We start from the raw sequence: 26,848 nt of genomic DNA on the forward strand, positions 1-26,848 counted from the left end.
TTTTCTTCCCTCTCTGTACTTTGCATCTTCTTGGATCCTGTGACTTTATGTTCACAATATTAAAATTCCCACATTTCTGGTGCTCTCATCTCAGTAAAGAGGACAACAAATGATTAATTCTTCCTAAGGCATGTCTGGCTAATATTAGTTTAATATGCTACAACTCCCACAGGAAGTTTTCATTTTAGAAGAAAATATTTGAAGACACAAGGCAAAGAAATGATTCTTTATAGGGAAAATTTTAGGTAAATATTACTTGCAAGAAATGAAAGCTGTTTCTTCAGAAATATACTCAAAAGAAGGCAATACTTTCACTTTGCTAAGAAGCTAGAGAAAGCTGGAAAAAAAAAAAAAAGTTAAACAGTTGGACAGAGTAGAACTGCCCCACAAGGTTTCCCAAGAGTAGCTGGTGGATGTGAACTGCTGACCTTTCGGTTAGAAGCCGTAGCTCTTAACCACTGCACCACTAGGGCTCCAAACAGTTGGAAGCTATGAATTAATTTCTGGGGCAGTTCCAAGGGTAAAAAATAAACATTTTCCTCAAAATACAAGGGAAAACCAAATTTTGGTTAAGCAAAGGTTAATTGCAACTGAATTTAGTATTAAAGGTATTTCTAGTATTTACATTATGTCAAATATTTCCCTGACATTGGGTATTATATTCCTAAAGGTAAAAAACAGGATATTCCTATTACACGTTTGACTATTCTGGTAAGGTTTTCTCCTCAAAGGAAAGTTTTAACGCTGAAACTAGAGGACCAGTCCCTGATGGTGGCCATCTCAACTATGGCTCTTCAATAACCAAAAGGCTATCATTTTCTAAGGGACTTATACTGGCCACCCATTGTTGGCTGGAACAGACCTGTTAGCTAAAACTCAGTTCTAAGCCAAACGATGTCCATTATTTAAATCTTCATAAATGACGCTTTCCAGATCTTCACTTATCTGGGAGAACTAATTGGTCTAATGCTCAAAAACATACACAGTACCCTAGGTACCCATTCTTTAGGCAGGGACACTTTTTATTTCCGTCCAAAACATCATGATTTCGTTTGCCATGGATGCAACCAGAACCTGAAATCTCTAATTTTCGAAGCACCAGAAGACTGACTGTATTACTGGCAAACCTACCTAGTGCAATATTTTCACTTTTTACATTTGGCTAAAGTAATGTGCAGTGTGAAATATCATTCATCTTTAAACAGCTGTGTAAAAGGAGATGACAAATTAGAGTGTACATCGGTATTATAACCTTGTCATAAATTTTGTGCTATACTCAGTGTAACATTCTCTACAGACCAGAGACTCAAGGAAATGCAACATAAATGAACGCAAGATCTACCCCAACAGGTGCTGCTAGAAGCCACATTAATCCTGAGAGAACCCTAGATAGCTTCACGTAACTTCTTTCTCCTTTTGATGTTCATGCCCTTCCAAGTCACTTATTACAATCCACCCCAGCAGAGTTAAAAAAAAAGAAAAAAAAAAAGAAAAAGCACTACCTTTTATTTGACTAGAAATAGCTCACCCCGTCCATCACTGGTAGAGTTACAGTATCTAAGACTGTTGGGGAGTTTTCTACTCCACAATCAATCAAGGTAATTACTGAGCTCTAGGAAGGCACTCCTTGAGCAGCACAGAAGAAAGCCTTACCTTGTTTGCTCCAAGGGATGCCGAAAAAGGCCACTATGTTCCATAGAGAATAGCTACGAGACGGCCTTCCCAAATTTCTTTGGGATCCCAATTTTTAGATATTAAGATAGGGACAAAGCAAGCAGTGTTCTCCTTGGCCAGCACCATAACGTTATTGTACACAGAGCAAGTAGAGCAGGCAGCGAATAAAACAGGCAACCAAGGATTCCAGAATGCCACATGCAATGTCTTTTGTTTAGTCAAATATATACACAATAAGAAAAGATAAAACCGTATCAATAGATCTGAAAAGGAATAATGTTGTTTTAATGAGTTAGGTTAAAATGATATACATTGTTCCTCATTTAAACCCTTTCAAGTTTTTATCAGATAAGTTTTTTTCAAGATGAACTATTTTTTAAAAAAGAAACTCCCAGTGAAAATACTGCTTAGCTTTCACTCCGGTTTACAGGAGTAAATTCAGAATGAGTTAAAATAAAAGAACTATTTATGGGCACATCTGAATTCATGTGAGAATTGTACTCTTTTGCTGTGTCCTTTTTAAATGTTTCAGAATATGACCATAAACTACTTCCAAAAAAGTTACATAACTGTACTGTAAACATTTATTCTTCTAGATTTATAAATAAGCCTTAATAATTTAATTATGCAGGCTGGACCAATAATATGCACACAAAAAGGGGTGGTGGTGGGTATGATGGCCTCTGAGACCCACAGCTCTGTGGTTAAGAGACAAATTGCTTTGGATTTGGGTTCTGCCTCTGCCACTTACTAGTTGTCTGTCCTTGGGCAGGTTATTTGATTCTCTATGCCTCAATTTCCTATTCTATGAAGTGGAGATAATAGTAATATCTAATCTGGCTATATGGCATAAATGTATTATTATTTGTAAAGTGCTTATAATAGTGTATGGCACATAAAGCTGTATTTGTTAAATAAATACAAACTGAGAACAAATCCCATGGGTGCTTGTCTCATGGAGTATTTTATGCCCTGTCAATTTACAGAAGTTAGAAAAGCTACGGTTTGGCTATTTCAAAGCATTCATAAAGGCAGCAGATATCACAGAGCCAAGAGGTGTTACAGTTTAAAAAGCAAAGCCATTCTCAACGGGCTAGGGTATGGGCAAGAGGGACAAAGCTTAAAAGCCAACCTATGGGAGACTGACTGGAAATTGAAGAGCTGGAATCAGAGCGCTTTATTTTACTCCCAGGATGGTGAACTGGAATAAAAAAATACATAAATACAAAGAAACATAGACAGAGCAGGAAATGCAGAAACTGGTCAAGAAAGAGACAAAGTGGCAGACAGAGGGAGAGCCTCCTGTACTCACATGCAGCTCTGCTAACAAAAGAAAGTAAAGGATGCAGCTGAAGAGGATTTAGCAGCTGGTATTTTCTCCCCTGGCTGCAGCCCTCCACACCTGTAGCTGCAGGTGCCATCACTCAAGCTCATAGTAAATTTGTGATTTTCTCTCACCGTTAGGTTGGTGTGCCAGCCTTTTCATGGTTATTAGACAGACAGCCATGGTCTTGCTTAGGCAGGCATCTGTCTTGGAAGTGTCTGGCTTTACTGCTAGTTGTCCTTTATCCTCCCTCCTGGTCAAGGGGACTCACCAGTCCTTCCATGCATGGGAAGAGCCTAATCCCTCCCACGTGTCAGTCATAGGAATTATAGGCAAAGAGGTGAAGCACTAAGAGGGAATCCAAAGGGCTTCACTGGGGGCTCCTTTTCAGGCCAGTAGTAATTTAATACCTCAAACAAACATTCAGACAATACCAATACATTCTCAACTCTCATTACTGCATTCCTCTGAGCCCTGTCTCCCCCAACAGCATTGGCCTCTCCTGCTTCTCCTCCCTGGTCTACTCTGACTGGCACACCATTGAGTTCTTATCTGTGCTACTGGGACCACACCTGGGCAGCTTAACAACAAAAGAGAACACAAACAAACAGACTGTAGCATCAACACTTTCTGAAAGCACAAAAGATCAACAGTGTGGGCATACCTAGCATGTAATTCATGCTCAGGATGCTTCCTTACCTCGGCAGGGATCATTTTTCACTAAAAATTCATCCAAAGCCATCCATCCTCCACCAACACGGACCATAACTGTGCTGCGCAGAATACGGACCAGCCGCAACTGCTGAGAATCCCCAAACTGTGGAATCAATGGGAAATGTAATTAATAAGTATGCCTTACAGCAGGCCTATGCTCTCTTCTTTCCAAAGCAGACTGTATTCAGACAGGACTGACAATTTGATGGTCTGGAAGAATCTGAAATGCTATTTTGAATTTTTAAATTTTTTATAATTTAAAAAAAAACCCAGAAAGGCAGAAATATCAAACATACTGTTGGGATAAAGGTAACTTTTGATGGTTACACTCTCTCTCCCCTGTACCAAAAAGATGGGAGGGGAAAGGAGAGACAAAATGTTAGCTTACTTTGATTCCTTTAAAGATTCTGACCAAATTAAAACCCTACATTCTTTTTTTATGCTAATTTGCTTTCATAAAAGAAAAAGTAGATATAGGGTGGATGTCAATTTCTGAATACAGTGTGCTCAACGGTAAAAGGGAGAATGGTAAATACTATTCCAAGCCTTAAGAAAACCCTTGCAAAGCATATTATCATTACAAGCTTAGAAGGAAATTTGATTTTGAGTGTCAGATTTTCAGAAATAAACCCTAAGAATCCTCCAATTATGACATCATCGGCAGAAAAGTTTCCTCAGCTGCACAAATGATTAGATGTTATTTATACTAAAATTTAATTGAGCAAATTTAAACTTTAATTTACCATGCTGATTATAAACAGTATTCAATAATCATTTTGGGATGTTAAAACAAGCATAATTTTCTGATGATTATTTTTTCCTTTTCTACTTCCCAGCCTGTCTTAATATTTGGAGTTTTCCATTGTATAAATTAATCTCTTCCCAAAATGAAGTAAAAGGCAACAAAACAGAAGCATGCTGTGATCCCAAAGCAAAAATCCAACATTTTGACTGGAGAAATAGAATTCCTAAAATTACTTAATTCCAGAATGTTCCTAAAGGATGGGGGAGAGGAACTGTGTAATTACTTAATAAGGCCTTGCAAAGTTATAAAGGGGAATCAGAACTTTGAAACAAGGCTCTAAAATTGAAAATGCCTCCCTCAAAATCAGTACATTTGTGGTCACTCTGTATTACGTGCCTGTACTGACTCAAACGCACTGTTGGTACAGGCAAGGTGACTGAAAAAAGACTGTCCCTCTCCCCAGCCCTTTATTTTGAAAATAAAAAGTCCTACACCTTTCATCTCATACAGTTTTTAAATTTTTATTCAAAGTGACTACAGCAATAGCACACTGTAGTAGAAAGAGCACTGATGTGGGCACCCAGAAATGTGAGGAACAGACGTGCTGTCCTGGGAAAGAAGCTGCCCTCTGGCCTCTGGAGAAGCCGCCCTCAGAAGCTGGGCCCAGTGAGTGAGAATGGGGGGCGGGGAGGGAACAGTTCTGGGAAGAACTGAGGATCCCACCAGACTCAAGAGCAGCGATGGCCTGAGTCACTGTATGGGGTTTTCTCTTGATGGGTGAGGACAAGACGGGACTATGGGCCTATACGTGCACCAGAGTGAATCAGGAAGGAACTACTTTATTCTTAGATTACACATTCTGTGTTCTGTAATTTACCTGTCAGCTTTTAAAATTACTCAATTTATTTCATTCTTTTGCTTTTTGTTAATTTGTTACTAAACCTCTCTTTGAAAGATTCTAACTTGTTTCTGTTAAGCTTTGGGGAAAAGGAAGTTTGAGCCAAGCCAGCAACCAGAGTAGCTGGGGAAATTGAGGCAGAGTGATAACTGGTCAAAGGGGTTACGGCAGCTCTAAAAACGGGGGCCTGGGAAAACCTGGCAGAGCTGGTTCTAAGGCAAAGACCTCAGAATAAGTGTCCGGCAACAGTAAATGGGACTGGGTTCCTGCAGTGGCTGTGACGTTAGCTGTGTAACCATAGGCATGTGATCCTTGAGGCTTCCAGGTGCCTCATGTATAAAATGAACTTCATGTTCTGTTTCCAACACTGGAACGAACTCATCCGACCCTCGCCTGGTCAGTGGAACAGTATAGGAGATGTTGGTGCCACTTCAAAGCACCCCCTAGGACCCACACATAGTCATTAGCAAACAGGTTCTACTTGGCGCTCTTACGCAATGATTTATTTAAAGCGAATTTGACTGTCCTCATTTTTAGTTTTTTTCCTATCCTCTGTTTTTCTCACTGCCCCAGAATGTTAATGTAATTAGTGATTATTGTAGTGCCTGGAACTTAACATTAATTGAGGATCTCAAATCAACTCTTAGTAGTATTAATTTCATATCAGAGGCAGATTTTACTCATGCAACTTCCTTCCACTTAAAGACACAGGACCCAGAGCCCTCAGAAAGATGTGAAAGGTTCACGTTACCAAGTGGAGTGAAAGCATCCAGTATTTTTTATAAGTCTGTAATTTGATCCCATTAGATTCTGGTTGGCTGGCCATAACCAGGCAAGCTTCAGCCTATAGCTGATTATGGTTTCCACACTACACTTCTCATGTGTAACTAACTACAGGTAGTCCCTGACTTATGATGGCGTTCCGTTCTGATAACTATGTCATAAATCGGTTCTAAGTCGAATATATCATTTTTTTTTACTCTTCATTATTATTGCCTTTTATTATCAGTATCTTTACAAATCTGATCTTTATTTATCTTTGGGGTTTGGCATGAGAATGGTAACATCAGCAACAATTACATGCTGCAATGCTGTATGTAATACATATTACTAATAATAAGATGTACAAAAAACAAAACAAAACAAAATGAAAGATCGTTTAAGTATGGTTTGTAGTAACTCTGATACGTTGTAAATGCAGGACTACCGGTATAAATATTAACAACGTATTTAAACGGACTGAGTACTAACACAACCCAGGATTTTTTCACTCTGTAGATTATAAAACTTGTGTTCACTGTCAAAAGACTGATATAAATCAGAGTGTGCTGCCTGGTGTTTCAACTTCTAATGTAGAAGTAGAAGACCAGACTCTTTTTAGAAGTGGAATGGTTTGATACTATAGCCTCAATTTCCCCTGAACCACATTATTTACAACTCAGTCCAGAATACCACTGTCTTTAGCCTATCAATTTTAAATGAAAAATGTATTTGTATTCTTTTGCTTTGCAATACTGGTCATTTTAGCAGTTTCTCCACTTGGTAAGACAACCAGATGTGACCCAGGCATGCTTTAGATTACATTCTCTCCCCACAGCAAAGAACAGGCAGCATAACTACACAGACCATTTCCACTGAGAAAGAGAATGTTGCAAGGCACACTGTACCTGATTGCCGAGGAAGAACTACAGACAGTAAGAGTAAAGGATGGAGGGAATGGAAGAAAAAAAAAAAGAGAAAATTTTGTGAAATTAACACTAAGGCATGAAAATCACAGTCACTTTACCAGTCTTCAATCAGAGTGACACATGCTGACCATATTCTTATGGAACTCCTGTCACAGAGATGGGGTTTTACAAATGAAGAAGACCTAACTTTCTAACTTCTCCAATATATGTTGTTCTTGCTTACTCATTTCTCTCATAGGCAATTAAAAAACAAAACCCAACAAGCAAGCGTAAGATTACTTGGAGTTTTATTAACTAAATGCCCTAGTTGAATTTAAGGCAGAATCACCAAAATACTTCCCAGCTAACAGCACTATACTGTGGTTTTGATGTACCTTGGGGACATTTTTGATGTACTAATGGAATCTACATTTTTCTAACTCCATACACATAACTGTGCAATCTGACCTGACCATCTAAGCCCTCTTGGCCAATCCTAGATTTTCCTTAGGACTTTGAAGAATCCTGACAGACTATTGAATATATATTTTAGGAGCTCTGTTTCAGATCCTTTCTACACCCTGAGACTATGGTCTTAAAAAAGGCTAAAACACAAGAATTGCTGTCAGTTACAGCCACACTTAGCATGGCGTTCCAGGGAAGACCACTGAGCCTGGCATCCTCTTAGTGCATCTAGGGCCCATTTGTAGCCTGGTTCAGAGCACACAGAGTGTCCCTTGGGACCGACACAGTTTCTCCAGCCTTCTCTGAGCCTTTGAGCTTCTCAGGCTCACAATGACCAGCCAGTACATAGCTCTTTGGAGGTGAATGGTCAGTCCTTAGAGATAACTGTTTCCTTATCTCATGGTGAGATGCCTTCATCTCCCTAAAGACTCTGGCCAGTGTGAAATAAACAGAGAGCTCTGAAATGTCTCCTATCTCACAACTCAAGTATAAGTTACTGTCTAGCTAGATAGGACACTATTTTTCAGATGGAACTATGTAGGACACCAAGCTTAGCCCAACAGGACAGGACACCTGCAGAGATGAGGGTCAGAGTGTGAACATCTCTCAAGTCCCATGGGCTTCGGCCTCCAAGCATCAGTAGCCAGAAGGTGGAATCATCTAGTCTGCTGCATGTCAAGTTGATTTCATCTATAAGGACCAACTTTGTTGTGAGGAAACAATCACCACAAAGGACTGGTTTTCTCTTCCTTACCCGATATTTATTCTCCCCAATCTGCTCCACCTGAAACCTTTTTGCACACTTGCACTGAGCCACTTGTCTTGTGACCTATTGGTTGTAAACAAGAAAAGTGTGAAAGGGAGAGCAAGACTTACTTTTCAGATAAACAGACATTTTACATGTAAACAGAAGCTATTCATTATTCATTTTTTAGGCATTTCAGGCTTTTGAAACATGTATTTATCTTCTATTCCAAATAAACCTTAGACTTATTAATTGATGTAATTGAGACATTACCTCAGTTACCTCAAGAAAGTCAGAGTCTGAAAGAAATTCTCAAGTAACATAAAAACACATTCTTCCACCCTGCTTTAAAATTCCTTTAGAGTAAACATCCAATATGTGTATATCAAAATCAACAGACTAATAAAGCAAATTATTAACTGATTTGAATTTCAACCTGTGAGTCTGAGATTCCCCGGAAGCCAGTGCTGGTGTGTTCCATGGCCACTCCCAAGACCTGCCTAGCAGCCTCTCCCTTCCAGGATCCATCATCAACGACTCCTAGGATTTCTACATGCTACTAAAGAAGCTGAAGGAGCCCTGGAGGTGCAACAGTTAAACGCCTGCTGCTAACCAAAAGGTCTGCAGTTCAAACTTACCCAGTGGCTCCATGGAAGAAAGACTTGATGACGTGCTTCCATAAAGATTACAGCCAAGACAATCCTATGGGGCAGTTCTACTCTGTCACACACGGTCACTATGAGTCAGAATTGACTCAACGGCACCCAACAACAACAACAAACTAAATAATCTGCTATTTTCAACGTGACACGGTAGTCAATGTAATACAGTTTTTAACTAGGCAGAAAGCCCTGTGGGTACACATCATCTTAAAAGTTACTTTACATTTCATCCCTTAAATGCTATGTATGAAGACCACTCCCCTGAATTCTGAGGTAGGATGCTCAGGACTGAGAGACAGGGCAGTTCTAAGCAAAAACGTCACAGTGAACAGGACACATGTGGTATCCTGGAAAGGTTCTCTGTAACATTTAGAGAACCACAGAGATGTGACTCACTTGAGGAAAATTCGTCTGGACTGCACTAGAGCTCAATAGTCAAAGAGATCCTCTGGGTCTCTTTGCTCAACATCACCTCAAAGGAGATCCTAAAACAGAACTTTACATAACCACCTCCCAACAGACACGTCAAAGGGCTGATATGGCAGTTGCACTCAGTCAAATTCAGGACAGGAAAAACCCACAGCCAAGGATGTATTTGAAATACAGTTATTCCCCATACCTCATCTTCAATTTTATCTGCATCGGTTGTCGGTCGATAAGCATCCTTGTTGGGATGGAGAGCGGCCACAAATTCATAGTAATCAATGTAGCCATCTCCGTCTCGGTCAAATATGTCCGCCACAGCAGTCATCTCTAACTTGGTGGTAGGGAATTCTGGCAAAAAAGAAACTCATTTTGAAACATTAACAAGAAGGCTTACTTTGGAGGTTATACTTCTTGAAAGAAAAAAAATTTATGTCTTGATTTCTTCTGAGAAGCAATGTATGTCCATTTTAAAAAACTTAGAAAACACAAAATATTATAAAGAAAATAAAAATCACCCATAAATTCAGCATGCAGAGACTACTCACTGTTAATATTTTGGTGTATTTGCTTATAGGTTCCCCCACCTCATGCAATTTAAAAAAAAAAAAAAAAGTAGTATTTCAGACATAACAAAAGGCATGATACTGCAACCACTCATACCTATCACCCAACTTAAAGATTTACTTATCCATTCCACTACTGTTGGATGTTTAGGTTATTTCAGAATACTGACAATTTGGAATTAATAGCATGAAGATTTTTTTCTATGTTTAGATTACTGCTTTAGGTTCTTGCCAAACTGTTTTTCAAAAGGGAAGTGTGAATATTTGCAGCAGCCAGAGTAACTTATTAAAACATAAATCAGATCATATTTTTCTTCAGCTGAAAACTTCTGGTGGCTGCCCACTGTCCCACTGTCTTTAGACTAAAATTTGAACTCTTTACCATGGCCTACAAGGCCCTGTGTTTTCTGGCAGCTGCCTTCCCTTCCATCTCATCCCACTCTCCTCCTACCTAGGTCATGATACTCCAGTCACGTTAACCTTTCCATTCCTAGAACATGCCAAGTTCATTCCCATCTCTGTGCTTTGGTACCTGCTGTTCCCTCTACCTATAAAATCACCCATAAATTCAGTCATGTGGCTGGATCCTTCTCATCATCCAGGTCTTGGCTCAAATATCGTCTCCAGATAGACCTTCCTTGACCACTCCATGTAAAGTAGCACAGCTGTGAGACATGCTTTGTGATCTTGACATGTCACTTAGCTACTTTATGCCTCAATTATTTCTTCTGTTAAAAATAAACAAGGCCATACACTTTGTAAACTGTTACACAGATGTCAGAAACTGCTACTATGAAAAACTTATTAAGCATTTTACTTAGAATCTCATCATTCACAAAAGTTAACTCCTCATCTATACATCAAACATGTTTTGTTTGCCACAATGTGCCAAACAAGACCTTTTTTTTTTTTAATTCCCAGTGAAAGATTCTTCACTCCATCAAAACCAATTTTAGTAAGTAGATACATTACTTCTTTCCCAAGATTATAGCTTTAACTTCAGAAAGACTACTTAGCCAGAATATCACCTGCTTCTACAAAGTAAGTGCAAGAAGTCCCAGGTGTGACCTGTGTTTGGAATTACGACTGGACTCACTGGATGCTAAAATGCCGTCGATAAATTCCTGACGTGTTATCTTCCCATCCTGGTCCTTGTCAATTCGCCGGAAGAAATCCATTACCCGAGACTTCTTGTGATTCATCCAACGCATATACTTTTTCCTCCAGACATCAAAGTCAAAGTTGGCAAATTCCTTCAACTAAACAGAAATCAGAGGTGTCAACAAGAGCTATCATTTGTGGCCCTCAAATGTCCCAAAGCATACTGAAGCCTTCAGACATTCAGTAAAGCCATGCAGGCCTTCCGGGGAGGTCGGGGGGTGGGGGTGCGCACTAACAATGTTATCTCTGTATTGTCTCACTTGTGAGGGCACAATCTGGCTCCTCCAAGGGAGATTATTAAACCCATGATTATTTACACAAGCTGTGGTATAATGGAGCAGCGGGAGAAACAGTAACTGAACAACCACCATGGAAAATACAGAGTGCGTAGAACAAGAATGGGTGGAGCCAGCCTTGCTTTCCCTTTGGGCTTTGTCAAAGGAGCACCCTTTCAGATGTGAAGCAATGGATCCAGAAGGGGGGTCCTTAGCACCCCCCACTTACGTTATTTTGAGAGGCATGATAACCACAGATACAGCCCACAATGAGGAGGCTCATGTTTCCCATCATTTTCTACTGAGACTTCAATGAGATAATTGGAGTTCTGGGTGAAGGCATTAGGAACCCAAGCACGCACGTTTGGAATACAACCAGACGGAACAAACTGCCCATTTGACTTCCGTGTTAGATACTGGCCTTGAGAGAAAATCGCAGGCCTGTGCAGTGGGCAAGGTGATTTTCAGCACTTGGACTGTCAGTGATACATGTCCAGAATGACTTAAAACAGTGCAGCACAGTACCCCCCACCCTCCAGTCTTTCAAACTCCAAAGTTAGAAGGAAAGGGGGAAAAACAACAACAACAAAAAAAACTAAAAACCAAAAATGCTTAAAACTCAACTGACCTACAGAAATAACAACAAAAAACACGGAACACTCACTTCCAGGCATAGCTGCTTTGATATGCACAAATAAAAAATATAAAAGATATTAGAAGTTTGTTTTGGAAACTGGGAAGCATAATACTATATTTTTTAGACTGGGTAATGATACTTAAGGGGAGCTCTAGTGGCGCAGTGGTTAAGTGCTTGGTGGCTAACCAAAACGTTGGCAGTTCGAACCCACCAGCTGCTCAGTGGGAGAAAGATGCAGCCATCAGCTTCTGTAAAGATTACAGCCTTGGAAACCCTATGGGGCAGTTCTACTCTGTCCTATAGGGTGCTATAAGTCGGGATCAACTTGACGGCAATGGATTTTTAATGATACTTCAAAATAAACTTGCATTTTGTGATCTAGTAAAGACTAATAATAGCAAGATCATAAAAATCTTATTTCATAATTGTGCAGCTTATATCTTTAAATAAAGGGATTAATAGTGGTCATTTCTGTGATAAGCTATACAACTAGAGATAACTCTTCCAAGTTATTTTCTTGATTCTCATTGGCAGTAAGGTGCTGCGGAGGATCAGATTACAGGCCTGACCCTCGTATGGACTGGCTGGCTTCTTGCTTTTCATAACCATATGCTACAGCTAAACTCTATCACAAGTAGTTTCCTCACAAATGTGAGTCTTTTGTCACACAGGGGCCTGAAGGAAAGAATGTGATGGCTGAGTACTGGTCTGTTTCTATTTCCGAAGAAGTGGGTCAACGCACGCAGGTCATATTAAGAGGGCTTCAGAAGTGCTGTCTTTTGATAAAAAGTCACTTCCCTCTAGAGACAGCCACTTAGTGGGCCATTACCTCCTCCAGTCTATCCAAGGCATCATTCAGCTTCCGCTGTCGCTCCAGTGCTAACAGCCAGACCTGTTGCCAGCGGGCAGAGAGCTGGTTGATCCGTGGGTTTTTAGCTTCAGATTGTGAGAGGATTGGCATGGGAGGAGGTGCGGGCTGACTCAAGGACTTCCCTAAAAGGAAAAAAACCACAAGATTATAAAAGATCATTTTCAGTCCATAAAGAGAAACAGTCACTACAAAGTATAAACTTAGATATTCTTTATAGTACTATCTAGTCAGTAACTGATAAAAGAAATATAGGGGCTGGCAATATTCAGATATGGAAGTATACTAATTCTAGAGCTACTGATTCTCCTCCCCAGCCAACAGGTACTGCCCCAATTCTGTCCTACATTAACTGAGGAAATGTCAACTCAAAAAAGTAATGGACTCTATAGGGGCTGATTTAGTTTATGATTAAATTAGTGCAAAACAAATGGAGACAGCTTGCACTGATGACCGAAACAATGGAGAGGCCACCGTAAAAGAATCTGCTTAACCACCTCAAAATTTCAAGCCAACCCAAGAAAATGGAGTACTGTTACTATATATCAGTGTAAGAAAAGTGAGTTTTAAAAAAGATAGATTTTGGTTCAAATCCATTATGGTTTTTTGAAAGTAGCAAAAATTGTTCTGACGGGCACTTGGAAAGTGTTCATCTTCTGTTAGTAGGAATGAAGCATTTTAACAGAGTGGGCTGGAAACATACTGCCACCACTGCGGGATTTCTCGATGAAAGGAGCATGGGTGGGTTCCACATTTTTCCTTTTGTATGTCTTGGTGACCCGGTCCACGTCAGGCTGTTTGCGAGTCATCTCCTCCATAAACATCTGTTAAACACAAACAATAGGAAAAGGAGTTGAGTGCTTTCTTGGACTCAGATGGGATCAGGCAATTTCTTACTAACAAAGGCCAAGTCCGTGACTGACTGACCAACTGATGGACGCCCTCACATACTCTCTCACTGCTTTCAAGAAATATGATTGAGCAAGGTGCTTTGTCAGGTGCTGAAGACCTGAAGGATTAAAACATGGCCTCTGACTTCAAGGAGAAGACAGCTAAATGATGAAAACTGGGAGTCAGGGTGCAAAAGGAACACCTAGGGTGGGCCGCTCACAGCCTGAGGCGGCCAGGAAGGCTGCCTGGAGACTGGTGCCTGAGCTGAGTCCTGAGGGGTGAAGAATCAGCCAGTCAAACACTGTGGGGAGGGTAGTCCCAGCAGAGGGCACAGCATGGGCAAAGCCAGGGAAGCCTGATACTGTTGTGAGCCCCAGGGCTCTTTCAGTTCATGGCTGGATCGGTGGCTACAATCAGAATGGCAAGAGGTGGGGCTGGAGAGCTAGGCAGGAGAAAGATTAGAAAAGCCTTGTGTCAGGCCAAGGGACTGGGATTCTATTCTAAGAGCAAGGGTGTGTGTGTGTGGTGTGTGTGTGTGTGTGAGAGAGAGTGATCAAAGGACGAGACATGATCAGATCTGTGTTCTAGAGCTATCATTTTGGATTCAGTGTGGAAGATAGAGTTGTGGTAGGGGAGAGACTAGCAGGGGAGAGACAGGTTAAGAAGCCATTGATGTAACTGGGGCAAAACATGATGAGGGCCTGAGCCAGGGCAGGAAAGATGGAACTGAGTGATATTTTCAAAGTAAGACAGATAAGGCCTGGTGACTGACCAGATATAGTGGGTATAGGAAAGGGAAGAGTCCCAGACACATTACATGCTTCTGTGTTGGGTGACTGGGAGGATGGAGAGGGAAGAAAAGAAGCAGGTTTGGAAGGGAAGGGTGGGGAAAGCCAAGGAGGCAAAGATAAAATTGAAGTTTCAGAGCTGCCTCTGATATACTGTATGTTTGGATTTGAGAAGATGATGGTGTTGGAGATGAAGGAGGTGTAGGAGGCCTTGGTTTTAAATGTGATGGCTGTAGCAGACGGACTAGATAAAGTTCTATAGAAGGGTCAGTAGTGTGAGAGGGAAGGATGGAACTTCGGGAACACCAACATTAACAAGTAGGCAAAGGAAGAAGAATTGGCTAACGGGATTGAGAAGGAATGGTCAGAGACCAAAGGAAAACAAGATGGAAGGACACAGAAGTCAAAAGAAGAAAGTTCTGAGAAGGAAGGAAGAGCCAACTATGTCTCTTGTCAAATAAATCAAGGACTGAAAAGCATCTGTTGGATTTAGCCAGTAGGATGTGACCGGAGCAGTGTCAGTGGTCTGTGAGGGTTGCGGGGAAGTGGGAGCTAGACCACAAGGGATGGGGGAATGAACGGGAAATGAGGAGAGAAGACAGGGAAGAAGATGCTTGGCTAGAAAAGGAGAAGACGGAATGATGGTGGTAACTTAAGGGGGACATGGGGTTGAGAGGACAGATCTGGAAGCTTTGAAGGAAAGAGTAAATAGAAAGGTAAAGCTTGAAGACACAGCAGAAAGAAGATAATCTCTGCAACTCAGTCAGGAAAGAGTCAATGTAGGTAAATCTGATAGGAAGTATAGGGAGTTCTCACTGGCTCAGGTAATTATTCATACACACTAAAAAGACACTGTCCACAAAATAACTAAGCAATAAACATGCTTGTATTCAGTGTAAATTATCAGGGTTAAAAACTATCTGCTTCATAAGGATATATTAGTAAGATGGTTCAACTGAGCTTTCCTTCATTCAGTTTAGTTTGATGTGTTTTTTTCTTAGCCCGTCTCTGGAGTCATGTGAGAGCTCTTTCTGAACCTGGACGTAACGGGGATAGACTAATGGGTCCCTGGCTCAGAGGAAGGTCAATAAAAACAGGGTGTAATAGGCTAATTTCTAAGTTGGCCTCCAAGATTCCTATCGCTTGTGTATGCCCTGTATAATCTCCTCCCCTTGAGTGTGGGCAAGACCTGTGAATATGATGAGATAGTAACTGCCTTGATTACACTATATTACCTAAGACTCTGTCAGAGTAAGCAGAAGAGTTTCTCCCGTTGGCTTTGACAACATAAGCTGCCATGCTGTGAGGCGCCACGTGCAAAGACCTGAGGGAGGCCTCTAGGAGCTGACTGCCAGAAAGCAAATGGAGGCCCGAGTCCTACCGCCACAAGAATCAATTCTGTCAATAACCTGAACGAGCCTAGAAGACCCTGAGCTCTAGATAAGAACTGTAACACTGGCCTACACCTTGATTTAAGCCTGCTAAAAAGAGGATCCAACTAACTCATGCATATCTGACCCGTAGAAACTGTGAGATAATGAATGTGTGTTGTTTTAAGCCACTAAGTCTGTGGTAATTTGTTACACAGCAATAAAAAACTAATACACAGGGCAAACAAAATCGACTCCATGACCAATGCAGGTGACACCAGCGATCGCAAACTGTGATTAATATACCTGATGCTCAGCAATAAGGGCTTTCACTCGGTCAATGTTCTGAGGGATTGGCTCTTGATCCCGCTGAATGAGGGTGGTCTCAGCCCACTGGATCCACGCCAGTAGTTCTTCCAAGAGCTCAGCATTAGCCACCAGTTCTGACAGGGCTGTTTCAAGACGCTGCTGGTGCTGTTTAGCCCACGTCAGGACCTGTGCAGAAAGAAAGCAAGCATCACCTCTTTCAGCCAAACACACCTCTCTGTGTTTTCAAAGCTCTTTTCCACCTGATCCTCACAATCGACAATTTAGGTGAGAGAGCACCCAAAGCAGTCAAGAGGCTTGCTTCTTATCCCAGTGACAGAGCTGGGATAAGAGCTGGAATAAGAAATCGGCTCCTGAAAGAGACTTTGGTACATCCTGTTAAACATAAGGCTTCTGAGGAACGAGGGTAACAATACACCCAACATAGCTATTGGAAATAATTAATTAACACATTACTATACCAGCACCATTCTTCCAGGTTTCTGCACATTACCAAGAAAAAGGCCATTACTAAAATGTTAACTTAATTTCTGATGAGATATTCACAGTGAGTGAGCAACTGGGAAAAGTTTTCTTACCTGTTTTTTTTTTTTTTTTAAAGAAGAAAAGCTCTGTAGTATTTTATTGCTATAAATTCATTTTATTGGGCGTGTACAAACTTCCTCTAAAACCAGTGACTCACCTCCTCAAACCGAGCTCGGATAATAGTGATCCAGTGTTTGATGGTAGTGATGCAGTCAGGGTGGCAGACAGCCAGGATGACCTCCCCCATTGCTACTGCTGCGTTAACATCCACTCGCTTTTCTTCCACTTTCTTCATGAATTCCTAAATAAAAAAGATTTGAAAACAAAAACTTAAGAAATTACTCCAGCAGGACTGTTAGCTCAAGACAACGGAAAAAAATTTCAGTGTTATTTCCCCCCAAGGTGTTGACACAGATCCCTAAAATCACTTATTTAGGTGTCTCTGCCATTTTCTTTCCAGTTCTAAAACATGGGGAAAGTGAGGGGTTTACGTAGGAATGGCCTTCTCTGCCAGAGATGACAGACGAGGGACAGAGGCAAACCCCTTTTCCTAATGTGAGTTAGTTTCAGTCTCTTTTTTTAACCTTGTTTTTATTAGTTTTCATACTTGTAAAATAGTAGTGCTTTGGCACAAACATAATGACAGCTATAAAACACTAATATTTTAAAAATACCCACAACAAAATACAATGGCAAAATCAAGATTAAAATCTGCCAGTGGGTAATATAAAATTAACACAAAAGTTAAAAGAGGAAACAACACTTCCCACCTCATTAGGACAGTCAGAATGAGGCCTCAGATAACCAAATTACACTTTGCAGCTTGGTAAGTGGCTATCTGGGATGAGATTAGGGCCCAAAGATGGTAAAAAGGAAGTCAAACAAAGGAGTGTGCCAGGGAAGGGTAATGGGGGTAGAATAACCCACAATTGTCTTCACACAATGCCATATTATTTGACTTAATTACAACCAGCACGTATATGTGGAAACAAATGAATGTTGATCTTTAAGGTGTCACCAAAACCAGTCACTTCCCTCTCATTCCTGCTAGGCCAATGAGCTGGGCCCATTCTAGTTTTGCTCTTTTCTCACAGGAAGTCTGATGTTTCCAAGCACAGATCACCATACCCTGGGGCTGGATTACCTTGTGGGTGTCAATGAGAGACTGAAGGGCCTCTGTGTCATCAGGAAGTGCTCCCCGAAAGCGAAGTGTTTGCTCTGCTTCAGAAAGCCACTCCAGCAGCATATGGACTGTGTCTCGAAACTCTTCTGCCTGAAATAACCAAGCATAAAAGATCAAACCTCTCAATGCAGCCAAGGTCCTAGACACTGGGGCATGCCAGGGAAGGCATCAGGGTCCTGAGCTCTTTGCTGTATCACAGACACCTGATGGTCCTATCCATGCCCCACAAAGGTCATTTTTCATTTGTAGATCTTTGAAAAATCAGTAATTGAATTAGTTATTTCCCTAATATAAATAAGTGTTAAAGTTGTATAGAACATTCAGAGCATAAATTTTTGACTGTTATGTTCATTTTAAGGCTGGCTGGCCCTGATCCTAATAAGGAAACTACAACAGATCTGTTCAAACCCACCCCTTTTGGGTTGTCCCAGCAAATCTCTTACCTGTTTTAAGGCCTGCTCAAGTCGGCTTTGTTTGGAGACGGAGAGTTTACACACAGTGTCCCAGCGGGTGCTCAGTTCCTGGAGCTGTCCTTTTACCCAAGTGGTGTCATCTCGGCTATTCTCAATCAGCTCGCGGCCCGACCGCTTCAGTACCTGAACGGTTCCCGTTCGCTTTCCCAGTTCCTTCTGGAAAACCTAGAAAAGAAAATAGAAGAATTAGTTTGTCTGAGAAATGCTTTGAGTCCAAGAGGCCAAACCACAGAGAAAGGTATTATTTAGTTCAATTCTCCTTGGTAGGTCCAGTCCTGTGTCTTTTATGTAGAGGGAGGCAGGACAATCTATACAAAAAGAACAACCAGAAGATCTGGCTCTAAATGTCAGTTCAGGCATTTATGCTGCCTGGCTTTGGATAAGTTGCTTAACTTCCTTGAGTTCTGGTGTCCTCATCTGTAAAATGGGAGTAATTATATCAACATTTCCAGAATTATGGGACTTAAATAAGAACACATATGCTAGACACATAATAAGAAACTGATGTTAAGTTCAAGGTAAAGTTGAATGCTTTGTACTAAAACAGGAGGACATTATATAGCTCAGCATGACTGGTGGTGGTGGTGTGTGCTGTGGAGTCGATTCTGACTCACAGTGACCCTATATGATAGAACAGAATTGTCCCATAAGGTTTCCTAGGCTGTAATCTTTATGGGAGAAGTTGTAGGGTACACTATTAGCGTGTATGGTGTTAGGCTTCTTAGGTTCAGAAGTGGTTACAAAAGCACTCATTTCCATTTTAGGAGTCAGCGGAAATGGGTATCTTTGAGGGTCTCCATCTAAATTTTAATTCATTTTGTGACTCAACTAAGGAATAGAAGAAGGAAGGGTGGGACCTCAAAGTGAAGTTTATACACTACCAAATCTGAATCAAACCAATTTCGGTAAATGCTTTGTGACTGATGCAGAACCCCAGCAACAGCTGGTTTAAATACACAGAACAAGGAGTGGCCTCTCTGACAAGCAGAGACACAGGCTCTGTCGGGCTTTCTCTACCCTAGATGGTTAACACAGAACAGAGGGTAAACTTACCTATGGGACCAAGCAGCCTTCCTTCCCCTTAGCCCAAATCTTGCCCCTCACCTTATGGGCATCCATGAGGTTCATGACGAGGTCAAGGTCCCCATGCACAGGCTGGTCCTCGGCCAGCTGTGGCTCCACCTTGTACAACCAGTCGACCAGGGCCTGCAAAGCGTCCATGAATTGGCCCGAAAACAGCAGGGCCTCCTCCAATTTGTGCTGCCTGAGAAAAGCACACAAATCTTACCATGTTTACGGTCCACAATTCTGACTGCTGAAATGGAATATTGCTTGAACTCTATAAATGGAGGGACTTCATGGTAGAACAGTTAGAAATACTGTTAAAAGTGACTAAGATTTGAGGAATGTGATCAATGTCACCGAATTGTACATGTAGAAATTAATTGCCGCATGTTTTGTTGGGTGTGTATCACTATAATAATAAAAAAGTGACTAAAAGAGATGTCTAAACATTTTTAATCAAACAACTCTCGAGAATGGATTAAGTGTAGTGCAGGGGACAAGCACAGATGCCCTTCTGGCACCTTACAGTTCAATGGTTACACAAATGGACATACCCTAATGACCCAAGCTCTGTGTTAACTACTTTATACCACCTTGCAGTAGAGGATGACAGTTTTGAGTTAATAGGTCTGGAGTTAGACAGGAGTTCAACTCCTAACTCTACACTAGTTTTATGACTCTGGCTGTCTTCTTGACCTCTTTGAACCTCAATTGCTTCATTTAAAAAAAATAAGAGTATGAACAGTACATAGCTCATAGAGATACTGTAGTAACTGTAAGGCAGCATTACACAGTGAGTGATAGTGGATGAAAGTACCAGCTTTAAACCAAACTGCCTAGGTTCAAATCTCAGCTCTGCCACTTGGAAGCAGCCTAATTCACCTTGGGGGAGTTAAGTAATCTCTTTGGGAGGTTTGTTTCTCTCATCTGTAAAATGGGATAATATTGTATTTTTACACAAATAACATGCCTTCTACATTTGCTTGCCCTCCTCCCATGAGGTATTTTTGTAAGCACGCTATGCTAATTCTTTTCATAGCAACATGTAAAAAAAAACTGGCATAGCGGCGCTTATGAAAATACGGCGGGGGGGGGGCACGCGGCGGCATGGTTGGCAAACAAATGTAGAAGCACAAATTACTTGCATAAAAATACGGCAAGAGTACCCACCTCAGTGGTTGTTGTGAGGATTAAATGGTTAGTAGGCACTGTCTGGCACATACTAAGTGCTCAGTAAAGGTCGGGTATTATTATAGCTAAATAAGATAATGCATATAAAGGCTTTGCACAGTGTCTGACACAAAGTAAGAGCACTCAGTAAGATGGTTACTGATTTTCAACTACTGTTGGCTTGGTTTTACAGCCCTCTCCATTTCTAATATAGTAAGGTTCAAGTTTAAAATGAGAGCATTTTAATACATTTTATTCTAGTAATTTCATAACTCTCTTTGAACTAACTTGCAATATGAAGAGATGCTGCAAAGCCTGTTAACTAATGCACCAGCTTTCTTACCATCTTATGGAATCTAATAATGGAGGCTCTTAATTTTGGGATAACATACACACCCATGAAGGAGACATTTATGCTCACCGCTCCACAGACTTGCCACAAACAGTATCCCATTTGTCTCGGACTTCTCCCAGTAAGTTGTCAAGTTTCTGAGTATCATCAGGAAGCAAAGTCTTTTCTTTCAGTGCTCTGCCGGTTCTGATTGTGGTATCATACACAGGCTGTTTCCCACCAAGAGTTTTCTGAAACTCCTATGTTTCCAAAAAGAAAAGAAACAAACAAAAGTCAGATGACTTCCTGACTTGGAACAACAAAAAAAAATTGAGTTTCCAGGTTGACAACCAAATACCAGATGAATATCACTTCGTTCATGAACTAAAATGAGCAATAACTTATCCTTAAAAAATTTGTAAGTTTTTGTTTATGCCATATACAGTAGTGCATGACAATTTCAAAAAGACCTACAATTTTAACTAGTTAATCCACAGGATTACTTTGAACTGCTATTTAAGTGAGAGGAAGGATACTGTCACGGTTCAACAGTGCCTAGATATAAAATGGGACCCTGGCCCATCATCTTGACTTTTTAACATTAACCGATTAGTTTTCTTCTGACTAGCTCTGACTTTACTTTTAGCAAGGTATAGGCTTTAATGAGGACCATGTTCACGATCAAAGAGCAATTAACTGCTTTACCTTGTGCTTAGAAAGCTGAAGCTTAATTTTGTCTGGGTCATTGGATATCTCCAGTTCTGAGTCCAGGTGACTCTCTGCATCTTCTAGCCAGTCAATCAGTTTTTTCCAAGCTTCATGGAACTAAATCAGGTAATAAATAAGTTAGAACATGAATGAATATGCAAACTATACAACATTTTCATGACACCCAATCCAGAGGTTCAATACACAGCACAAAGCTGTTCAACAAATTAGAATCTTTCTTTTATAACTTACTTGTTTTGCCCGCTTCCTGGCATCATCTAGTGATCGTCCCCTTTCAATAGAACGCTGGACGACTTTCTCCCACCGAGACTGGACGCTAACCAACAAATTCTTGATCAGAACAACATCCTGTTTTTGGCTAAGGAACTTTAACTGATTTCCGGTTTGATCCAGCTCAATGATCTGGTCTCGATGAGCATTTACCTCATTAGCAAAAACCTGAGAGAAAAATATTGTTCTTTTTAAACTTAAGGTAAGGTAGGGGAGCATTTCTTTCAACTACTCCTTTCAAAAGGAAGGCAACAACATCATAATGTCACAGTTACCTTGTGGTCCTCTATCTGGGAAAGAACGGTGTTTAGAATAAGGCTGGGAGGAGAAGCAATGTTTAAACTCTGCTCTGCTAGAGTGAGCCAGTTGATAAATTCTTGTAGAGAATTCTGGAATTCTGTTGCCAGGTTGAGGGCCTCTTCCAGCTTTGACTGAATTTTAATTAAAGAAAAGAAAAGAAAAGAAAAAGTGCCAAATTCAGGAATTATTGCTTCATGGACAAAGACGTGAATTGTACACCAAATGAAACGACCTCTAACAAGGAAGCCTCATTTAATCAACCTCCAAACATGTCTTGTTTGTAAAGAAGGGGACATTTAATGTTAGTTTCTGAGTCTGACATATCTGGACAATAACAGTGCACATGGAAAAGGAAAGTGAGCACAATTAGCATCTAAGCTGCTCTCTCTGCTTCCTGAGACACTGAAGAACAGGAATAAAACTATTCAATAAACGTGAGGGAACAGATCCTATAGGGGTGACAGCTGCAGGATCCACAATCTGGTTTGGGCGAAGTCTGCTTCCTTTAACGTACTTTTCGTAGAGTAAAAACAACTAAACGAAAGCACTTCACTGCAGTGCCCTCTGTTTTAAAATACACGTTTTCATAAAATATGGCATCTGAAAATGTCTTAGTTTGAAACCTATGCTCATGTCATAAACAGAAAAGGTAATGAAAGAAGCCATGAATTTCTAGGCAAATTTTGACTATGCTAGATGTAAATTTTGAGATACTTAGTTTCTTTATCCTAAATGATCTAAATCAGGAAGGCCAAAACACTGGCTCCTTCAGGGCAAGTGCTACTGTCCACAAGTACACCCCAATCCCACACAGTTCAGAAGCTCCATCCTCAGAGACCTCTACATCTTGGTGATGACTTCTGCTTCTGTCCCATCTAACAGGCAGGCAAAGCAGAATAATGACAGATTGTTAAAAATGAATATATCTAAATATAGTCACAGAAAAAACAAAACAAAGATGTACACTCGTGTTAATTCTAGTTGACTGATTTCTACATGATTTTAATTTTCTTCTTTGTGCCTTCAGGCTACTTTTGAAACCTGAGAAAATACTACAATGAATGTTATAAAATGTACAGACTCAATCTAAACAAATCAAGTAGCAAAATCGAATCTATCAATATACTTGCAAGTTTCTAGATGGTAGGCATTCTTTCCACATTGTTTTCACCTATATATTCTTTAACAGAGCATCATACACATTTAATAAATAATTTTAGTGATCTTGATATGTAATGCTTCCGCAAAATCAAAAATAATTACGCTTGACACCCAGCCTTTGCTGGACCAGCTCCACTGATGATCTCTTGAGGGAACCCACTCCACTGCTGGGATAACACTCTAGAAAATTCCTGATTATGGGCCAGAATCTGCCTGTTTCTTTAATCGTCTTAGTTCTGCCTTCTGCAGGAACTAGAGATGACAGACTGTTCAAGAATTGGAATAAAGCCATATACTCAGCTCCTCCAGCCATGCTTCACATAACAAAATTATCAGACCCCATGCTAGAAGCATTTAGGAAATTAATGCTTCTCTCAAAATGTTCATTTATATGTGTGACTTTTTTACATCCTTCTGCCCATTAAATTCTATGAAGGCAGGGTCTATGCCTTTACTGTTTCCACCATATACCTAGTACGATGCCTGCTACAGACATGCTCAGTAACTATTTATTGAATGGATGTGGCCAATAGATTTGAACACATATTTCACATTTGATCTGACTAGCACAGAATAAAGTGAAAGTCTACACTCATAAAGAAACAATCCATTTAGACAAATGCCTTGATCCTCTTTTTGAAGAGAATTTGTTTTATGAGAAAGAGGGAGGAGAGGCCACATCAAATACTTCTCTCCTGATTTTAGTAAACTTCCTCACATACTACACTGACACTGGAAACCAAACTCCTGTGGGACATTAGTCTAACTCCCTGCATGCCCTGCCCACCTTCCTAAGCCCAAGTCACCAACTAAAAACAAAACCTTGTTTTTAAAGTCGTTATTGAGTAGTGACAGGCAGTAAAGTCTTAACTGACCAGTGCAGAAAAGGAATGAATATGAAAGACTGGCAGAAACTAGTACCCAGGGCTTCCAACTAGTTCATGTCAGTTCGAACCCTTGATGAGAACTGGCATTTCTACCCCAGATATACTGAATCAGAATCTACAGTTTAACAAGGTCCCCAGGTGATTCTTATATATAACTTCCTGGGAACTTGTCAGAAATACAAATTCTCAGCAGAGACCTTGTTAGACATGCAAATTCTCGGCAGGCGTTCAAATCTGACTGAACTGGTTTGAAGCCCTGCTAGTACTATTGATGTAACCTGACACAGATGGAAAATAGAAATTTAACAGCAAAGAAGATAGCTTGATTAGTATGAAGCCATTTCAGAGACTATCAGTTCTGCAAAAATCTTCACAGAAACAAGATGGTAATTTACATGCAATCATCAAGCAAACTATTCAAACACAGTAATCACACACTGTATTTTATAACAATACCTTTCTTTCTTCCATCTTGCTGCTGACCACATGCCACTTCTGTTCCAAGAGTGCTATACTCTGTTCTGTCTTTGAGCCAGACCCCGAATCATCACGGCTTAGAAGCATGAGCCTGCCCTTGTCAAGCAGCTGGTTATAAGTCTCTTCCTTGGCTTTCAGTTGGGAATAGAGTTCCTACAAGAAAAGGCAGCAAAGATATCAAAAACACAAATGTCTTTGGGGTCTTAATTCTCTGGAAGATACCCATACACAGATTTAGTAGCACAGCCTGGATAAGCCCAGAAGGTCTCATTTAGATCAAAAGCCTTTCTTTTGGATTCAGTTCAACTGCTGAGTTATGGTGGAATGAAACCCACTGTTGTTTAAAATTAAAATAATTCTGTCACCGAGTAAATAGGAAAAAAAAAAACTTTTTTCTTTAGGATTAGAGATCACAAAAACAGACTCCAATGTTTTATTTACCCTTTTCATAAAGGATTTGCCTTGAAATTATGTTGCTTTTTGTTCTCAGCATATTTTCTTGAAATACTGTCATTATCTATTGGATTTACCAAAGCTCACACTAAGGAGTCCTTTTAAAAATGCAACCACATCTGCGTTACATATTTGTCATCTTGATGCTCTCACCTTCAAGCCAATGTCACTGTGCCCAACCCAACTGATCAACTCAAAATTTACCGGCTCACCAATTTCCATTTGACCCTTCCTTGTGACTACTGCTGCCTATGGCAAAGTATTAAAAGCCCTGAATAAGCAAAAATCCCTAAGGTTGTGCACAAATTATCAGTAAAAATACAGGACTTTGTAGATTCCCATGTACATTATTTTTGTGTGAATTAAAAAAGGAGCTACTGAATATAGGATACTTGTGCTCAATTTGAAGAATTCTCCATTACCATATGTGTATCAAGCTGTTCCCTAGCAGTTTCAGGAAGTCCTCCTATAGGCTTAGATGCAGAAAGCTGGCTCTCCATTCTAGTCAGTTCCAAGAGGAAATCTTCAATTTCACTGTGGAAACCTTGGGCCTTTTCAGAAAAGACATATCAGCAGTATCAGTAATCAATTCTCAGCTTCAAAAGTAAACTTTCTAAACGACCATATGAGGAATCTATTTGGAGGGAGGAATTTTGGACTTCACTCAGGCAGGGGTGTTCTGCTGCTGGATAAGCATGGGGCCAATCTATTATTTATCGTTAGAATGCAGTGCATCCTTCACACCCCACTATAACAATATAGAAGTCTGATATAATCTGGTGAATTGACTAGTTGACTGAGGTACTGGTGACCATGGAGGGATCTGACTTGATCCAAGAAGTATCTGAAGTTGTGAAAAAGGTTTGTGATACTGAAGATTTACTAAACTTTGAATAATAATTAAAGATACTGGGCTACAAAGTAATCAAAAAAAGAACAACCCAACGAAAAGCTGCTCTTTCCACACAAGTCTTGGCACAGAATGGACTGTCCTCTCAAGACATAGGGGATTGTACTCCAAATCACTTTCCTCTCTGACTTAGGCTTTCTTCCAACTGCTGCTATGTGCACAGCTCCGCCCACCTAACTTGGATGATGCACACACCTGCTGCAGTGTTGACTGAAGCTGTTGCTCCCTCTCCTCTGTTTTCTGTAACACTGACTCCCAGCACTGGTTCATAGTTTCCAAACGGCTCCTTAAGCTGCTGGCATCGTCTCCAGCGCTAGATTCCAGAAGCTCATTGCCAGCTTTGTTGACTGTTTCCACTGTGGCTTGATGGGCCAAAACATCGTTTTTGAGAACCTAAAAAATGTTAAACAGCATAACTGGTCTCCACCACTATCATCAAGCCTAATCCCCTATGGTACACACATCAAAAAGCTTCTGGTGGCAACATTAGGTCTCAAGCAAATAGGCTTAGAGATGAAAATTAAAATACTTACGTGGTGCTTTGCAAGCTCAACTTCAATGACTTTTGGGTCCCCACTTATTGGTCTCTGAGCATCTAACAACTCTTCAGTGTGAATCAGCCAACTCATTAGCTCCTCTAAGGCATGTTGGAACTGGCCAAGGGCCAACAGAGCACCTTCTAGCTTATGCTGCTCAGAAAAAGATATAAAGGAA

At 40.6% G+C, this 26,848-nt stretch overlaps 1 protein-coding gene across 11 annotated transcripts in view; it reads right to left on the minus strand.

Annotated features, from left to right (window-relative positions):
• Nucleotides 1-26,848, minus strand: part of MACF1 (microtubule actin crosslinking factor 1) — a 392,660-nt gene that overhangs the window by 11,597 nt on the left and 354,215 nt on the right. For all 11 annotated transcript variants that reach the window (XM_004371912.3, XM_023727207.1, XM_023727198.1 and 8 more), the window contains 19 exons: nt 26,668-26,823; nt 26,330-26,527; nt 25,647-25,775; nt 24,751-24,924; nt 22,222-22,377; nt 21,908-22,114; nt 21,653-21,772; nt 21,038-21,207; nt 19,486-19,645; nt 18,352-18,546; nt 17,870-17,998; nt 16,883-17,026; nt 16,180-16,368; nt 13,528-13,648; nt 12,786-12,949; nt 10,980-11,142; nt 9,514-9,668; nt 8,242-8,316; nt 3,698-3,815 (listed from right to left, as the gene is read on the minus strand). In XM_004371912.3, the coding sequence (XP_004371969.1) occupies nt 3,698-3,815; nt 8,242-8,316; nt 9,514-9,668; nt 10,980-11,142; nt 12,786-12,949; nt 13,528-13,648; nt 16,180-16,368; nt 16,883-17,026; nt 17,870-17,998; nt 18,352-18,546; nt 19,486-19,645; nt 21,038-21,207; nt 21,653-21,772; nt 21,908-22,114; nt 22,222-22,377; nt 24,751-24,924; nt 25,647-25,775; nt 26,330-26,527; nt 26,668-26,823 (2,923 nt within the window). The remainder of the gene's footprint in view (nt 1-3,697; nt 3,816-8,241; nt 8,317-9,513; nt 9,669-10,979; nt 11,143-12,785; nt 12,950-13,527; nt 13,649-16,179; nt 16,369-16,882; nt 17,027-17,869; nt 17,999-18,351; nt 18,547-19,485; nt 19,646-21,037; nt 21,208-21,652; nt 21,773-21,907; nt 22,115-22,221; nt 22,378-24,750; nt 24,925-25,646; nt 25,776-26,329; nt 26,528-26,667; nt 26,824-26,848) is intronic.

The sequence above is a fragment of the Trichechus manatus genome, unplaced genomic scaffold (genome assembly GCF_000243295.1).
Source record: "Trichechus manatus latirostris isolate Lorelei unplaced genomic scaffold, TriManLat1.0 scaffold00015, whole genome shotgun sequence".
NCBI lineage: Eukaryota > Metazoa > Chordata > Mammalia > Sirenia > Trichechidae > Trichechus > Trichechus manatus.